The sequence below is a fragment of the Octopus bimaculoides genome, chromosome 12 (genome assembly GCF_001194135.2).
Source record: "Octopus bimaculoides isolate UCB-OBI-ISO-001 chromosome 12, ASM119413v2, whole genome shotgun sequence".
Classification (NCBI taxonomy): Eukaryota; Metazoa; Mollusca; class Cephalopoda; order Octopoda; family Octopodidae; genus Octopus; species Octopus bimaculoides.
Window position 1 is genome coordinate 17,085,962 of NC_068992.1, and position 6,145 is coordinate 17,092,106.

The window sequence follows — 6,145 nt, forward strand, 5'->3', positions numbered from 1 at the left end:
ATATATATATATATATATATATATATATAATGCACTTGGGGAGGCACGTGATTCGTTTGGAAAGCTGGAATCAAAGCACTGGTCGCAATCAATCATCAAAGCAGCAAAGAAAGTTGATGTCTATCAAGTATGTGCCTTAGCTACGCTGTTAAAAGGATGCGAAACCTGGAACCTGGACAACGTACTGCAATCCTATTCCAACGCCTAGAGCAACTCCACCAGTGATTCTTGCGTAATATTCTGAAGATTTCATCGTAATCTCATGTGCCAGGTGTGAAAGTGATGCAGGTGGCGAAACTGACGAGTATCGAGTGCATGATTATGAAACACTAACTCAGATGGTCTGTTCATCTTATCTGTTAAGGAAAACACCTGCATACCAAAACAGGTGTTGTATAGTGAGCTGGAATAAGGAAACCGTCTCCGGTGTAAATCATGCCAGCCTTTCAAAGACAATCTTAACGGCACACTTCAAAAAGTTCAAAATCGATATCTGGGAAGATTTTGCATCAGGTGAAGATTGCTATGCATTTGCAATTCAAAAACACGGTTACATCCATTGAGTTCAAACATGCCGGTAAATATATAGATGTGAACCCTCCTCCTGAGAAGGTCACGAGAGAGTCTCTTTCATGTGAGCAGTGTGGCCGTGTCTGTTTTTCAAACGCAGGCCTACTCAGACACAAGACTGGTCACTGGGGCACCCTTGTCTACTAGTATGATATCCAGCATGAGATTTTCTTGCAGTGTGCGGGTTTGGCCAATGATATCACATGGCATTGTAGATCCCAACACCCAGATGCTCGGGCTGCTTCCGGTTGAGGGCGGCATTGACTTTTGGTTTATGTAGAATGACTTGTAAGTCCCTTGCAGGCAGGCTTTAGGATCCATATGATGCGTCAACAGTGATGGGAAAACCAAACCTGAGATTTTTCATTGAGTGAAATTTGTCTAGGAAGTGGTCTTACTCGATCGCAAGTTCACTTCCACCATATACGTCGGACTTCCACGCAGTCTTTGTCTGCCAAGTTCACTCACAAGACATTGATTGGCCTGGAGCTATAATAAATGACACTTGCCCAAACTACCACGCGGTGGGACTGAACCCAAAATCATATGGTTATATCAATCAACTTGCTATCAGTTAGGTACGTATGCAGTATTTCAATTGTATTTTGATTGAACAAGGAAACTGTAAATACTCTGTGCATGTGTATGTGTGTGTTTATCACCCACCCACCCACCGCTTCACAACCGGTGTTGTTTCGTTAACGTCCCCGTAACCTAGCAGTTCAGCAGAGGTGAATATAGTATAAGAACCAGACTTAAACTATACAAAAATAAAATAAAAAAATAAACATAAGTGCTAGAAGGGGTCAACTTTTCCAACAAAAGCCCTTCAAGGCGATGCACCAGCATGGCCGCAGTCCAATGGCTGGATCAAGTAAAAGATAATATATCATCTAATGCGTCATTCCTATTTAATGGACGGTCTGTGTGTGACGAGAGGGTTATTTGGCTACTATTTCTTGAAGCTCGTGCAATTTTTTTAGAGTATATCAAAAAACCTATTAATAATGGTTAACACTACGATGTGTGGTAATTAGCTAAGAGGATATCCCACCCGTTTATATTTCTTGCCGGGTGTTAATTAGAATAACAAACTGTTATCAAGTTATTTAATTAAGGTTATTTTTATATCGTGCGTGGCCCCACTTTGCTAGGTAATTATCAACAAGCGTAAAGAAACAAGAGTACCCGTGCCAGATACCATTCCTATCCAATGATGAAGAATTTCATTGAAAAAGTAAAACAGTTGGAGTCAAACGGAAGGGGAAATCTGTAGGGTGTTAGAGGGATCCTGTCACTTGTTAATCAACTGCTTAGAAATACAAGCCATATGTCGGAAAGTGTGTAAAGTTTCGGGCAGCACGTTTCAAAACCGTCTGCAACAAACTATCTGACAGATTTCCATTACTATCAGTATTATTTTTATTATTATCATTATTATTATCATTACCATTATTATTATTATTATTATTATTATCATTATTATTATTATTATTATTATTATTATTATTATTATTATTATTATTATTATTATTATTATTATTATTATTATTATTATTATTATTATTATTATTTGTAGTAGAGCAATCGTACTATTGTTGTTGTTTGTTGTTTATTTAATAATCTTGTTTAGTGGTTATTTATTTAGTGTTTAGTCAGTTTTGTTTTCGTATTTAAACTAATACTTCACTTATTTTCTGTTTCTTGTTCTTTTTTTTCTATGGAGTTGTTGTTGTTGTTGTTGTTGTTATTGTTGTTGTTATTTTTGTTGTTATTTTTGTTGTCGTTAGTTAGATAAGGTCTTCAGATATTTTCTTCCTCTTTCAGGAATTTTTGGTGTATTCTGAGCTAAAATAAAAATTCTTCAAAGGAATCCAAAAAAGGGAGAGTGTAAATTCCAGAAGCAATATAAAGAAAAGAAAAGAAAAGAGAAGAAAGGAAAAAGAGAGGGAGAGGTTGAGAGCGAGAGAGAGGAAGTGGTGTTAGATGTGAAAAAAAGAGATTTGTGGGTGGAAGGGGAGAAGGTTAATCTAGCTGACTTCATTAACGAGGAAAGCGAGCAGATAACACGAGGCGTGTTAAAATAGGTGTTCAGAGATAACGGACAGACAAAACAGGTTTTCATTTAACCAATATCAACTTTAGAACTCCTACATAATAATGGTTTCTAATTTAAGCACAAGGCCAGCAGTTTTTAAGGAAGATGGTTAGTAACTACCATCGACCCCGAATACTAAGCTGGTATTTTTCTTTTATCGACGCCGGAAGGATGAAAGACAAAGTGAACCTCGGAACTCGGAATGTAAACAACCAGAACAACTCAATGTTCTCAAAACTTTTCTATTTTAGGGACAATGCCGGCAATTTTGAGTGGAGGGGTTGACCACTGCCCCTAACACAAGTATATGGCTGGTACGTTATTTTTTTGACCCCGAAAGGGCAAAAGGCTAAGTTAACCTTAGTGAGATTCGAACTCAGAAGGTAGAGTCGAAACAAATGCCAGAATTTTTTTTTTTCCCGACACTCCAACGATTCTCCCATCGGGCCGTCCTCACATTTCCCTATAATAATAGTTACTAATTTTGGCACAAAGCCAGCAAGTTCGGGGGATGTAATCGACCTCAGTGTTCAACTGGTACTCATTTTATGTAAAACTGAAAGTATGAAATGCAAAGTCAACATCGGCACAATTTGAACTCAAAACGTAAAGATTAACGAAATGCCGCTAAGCATTTTAACTTCTCCATAATAATGCTTTCAAATTTTTCCACAAGGGCAGCAGTTTGGGAGGGATGGGATGAGTCGATTACATCGACCCCAGTGTTTAACTGGTACTTATTTTATCGACCCCGAAAAGACGAAAGGCAAAGTCGACTCCGGTGGAATTTGAACTCAGAACGTAGCGAAATATCGCTTAACATTTCGTCCAGCGCGCTAACGGTTCTGCCAGTTCGCCATAACATAACTTCTCCATAATAATGATCATGAAACCAACCAGAAAGAAATTCAGTTTGCTATCATGGAACCGTGAGTAACTGAAGCAAACTAAATCCATGGGTTAACGGACGTTTCGCTGGTTCGTCTTACAACCGAGTTAAATTTTGCCACGAATTTTACAGATTTTCGTAACCTATTAGATCCCTATTTTTCCATAACTTTAAAGAAATGATGCACAAATAACACCCCGGGCTGAGAGGCCAGTGTATAGAAGGTGAAAACCATGACTGGACACAATATTCTGAGAATGACATTATTACGAATGTCTGTGTTTTCGATTTCTTTTGGCATACACTGTTGATTCGACCAAACACATTCAGAGATGATAAGTTTCACAAAGTTACAGTTAAATATAATTAATTATTGAAGTCCTTTTAAAAGTTTACAGACACGTTTTACTTACCTAATATTCGACAGGTACTGCAGCATAAACCTCCAGGACTTTCGCATGTCTGGCGTGGACATTTCCGTATATTTCGACATGAGACTTTCCCGCTTAAATATGTGCGTCCCATTCGTACTTTGGTCACCTGGAAGAAAGACAATCCAATGTGTACAAGAATTACTATAATAGTTGCCTACAAGAATAGGTAAACACAACTGCAACCAGCAAGATTTCATATTGGAAAAGCAGAACATAAAGATAAGCGTTTTCTTGATAATTTTTGTATAATATTTCAAAACATATTCAAAGGAATAGTACACGAGAAAACAGGCGCGGATTACCATTTGTCAGAAGTGAGATGTAAAACTCAGCCTACCGGTTATTATGAATCTTATAGTTATAAGTGTATTAAAGAATGCTCTACATTTAGGTATTGAGTCCTGTAATTTAACACTCCACCGTGCATCAATAGAAATGTCATACATATACACAAACAGACATCCATCTGCCCACCTAATAGGTACATACATACATACATACATACATACATATACTTAAAACAAAATATACAAATCTGCACATATACATACGTGGCTCGATAGGTGCAGGAGTGACTGTGTGGTAAGTAGCTCGCTTGCCAACCACATGGTTCTGGGTTCAATCCCACTGCGTGACACCTTAGGCAAGTGTCTTCTACTATAGCCTCGGGCGGACCAAAGTCTTGTGCGTGGATTTAGTAAACGGAAACTGAAAGAAGCCCGCCGTATATATGTGTGTGCGCAATATCTATTAGACAAACGAGACAGTAAAACTCTTGGCGCTCCCCAAGATGCAACAGAAAATGTAGACTGCCATATTTTTGTGAAAGAGATCACACATGATTAGCAGCTGCCCCAAAATGTCATTAAGGTACTACCTCCCTATGTGACATGACGTTGTCGCAAAAACAATATACGATGCCTTTCGGTAAAAAAAAAAGACTGTATAAAGCGTCTCCCTGTTATTGAATACATACACAAACATCAACACAAAAAATACAGTATTCTTGTGAAAACATCTGTCAAGTGTAAACATAACAGACCGGATATTATTTATAAGGACAGACAAGAAAACGTATGTACCGTCATTGAGTTCAGCTGTCCTGCTGATGTGACTATCTGTTTGAAAATCAATAAGAGGATAACTTTGGATAATTGCTTTGAAACCTCCAGTTTTGATATTCAGAATATAAATTCAGATCTATACAAATTAATGATTGATACACTTGGATTTTTGAGTAAATGCCTAAGTAACAATCTGGGTAGGCTAGGGTTTGCAGAAAAAGCAATCAACCATTTAACTCGCTTGCTAAAAATACAATCTGTAGGTGGAACAGTTAGAATAAGACTTTTCTAAAGTTGAAAATGTGACATTGTTTTTTGTTATCTACATTCCAAAGACGGAGCTTTGTATTTTTGTTAGAAACCAGCTCCTTCATCAGAGGAAGAATTTAAATCATTAAAAACAGAAGAGAACAGAAATAAATACATTGTTTACATTATTTACATTTGACGGATATTTGTCCTCATCTTGTTTGTTGTTAAAACAACGTTTCGGCTGATATACTCTCCAGCTTTCATCAGATGTCTTGGTGAAATTTCGAACATGGGTTCTCATGCCTAAAGTAATTTTCGATGTTACTGTTGTGGTTGTTATTATTATTATTATTATTATTATTATTATTATTCAGGTCACTGCCTGGAATCGAACTCGGAACGTTGAGATTAGTACATATACATATGTACAAATATATATATATATATATATATATATATACAGAGAGAGAGGAGGGTAGAGAAAAGGAGTGAGAGAGACAGAGAGAAATACAGAAGGATATAGAGACACAGACAGACAGACAGACAGACAGAGGGTTCTGCAATTTATCACTTCTAGGTTGTGTGGTTAAACAGCTCGCTCTTTGAGAGCTTGTAGTTTCGGGTTCAGTTTCACAGTGCGGAACTTTGGTTGACAGAAAGTGTGTGAAAACCCGTCGTGTGTATGTATACATGTGTGCGCGCGCGCGTGTTGCTCAGGCACACAACTATGAGTTCAACGCATCTTATAGCAGAGACGGCTGTAAGCTAATGAAGCTCATAAGACAATCCTTTGTTCCTTTGCCACGTTCTGGTAAACGTATATATATATATATATATA

The 6,145-nt window shown here is 37.5% G+C and overlaps 1 protein-coding gene across 3 annotated transcripts in view; it reads right to left on the bottom strand.

Moving 5' to 3' along the window:
- The window catches only part of LOC106870547 (chordin), a 179,843-nt gene that overhangs the window by 83,767 nt on the left and 89,931 nt on the right, over positions 1–6,145 (bottom strand). For all 3 annotated transcript variants that reach the window (XR_001409540.2, XM_014916669.2, XM_014916670.2), the window contains exon 3: positions 3,971–4,097. Coding sequence is in view for 2 of the 3 variants with exons in the window: in XM_014916669.2 (XP_014772155.1) it covers positions 3,971–4,097 (127 nt within the window). In the remaining variant the exon portion in view is untranslated. The remainder of the gene's footprint in view (positions 1–3,970; positions 4,098–6,145) is intronic.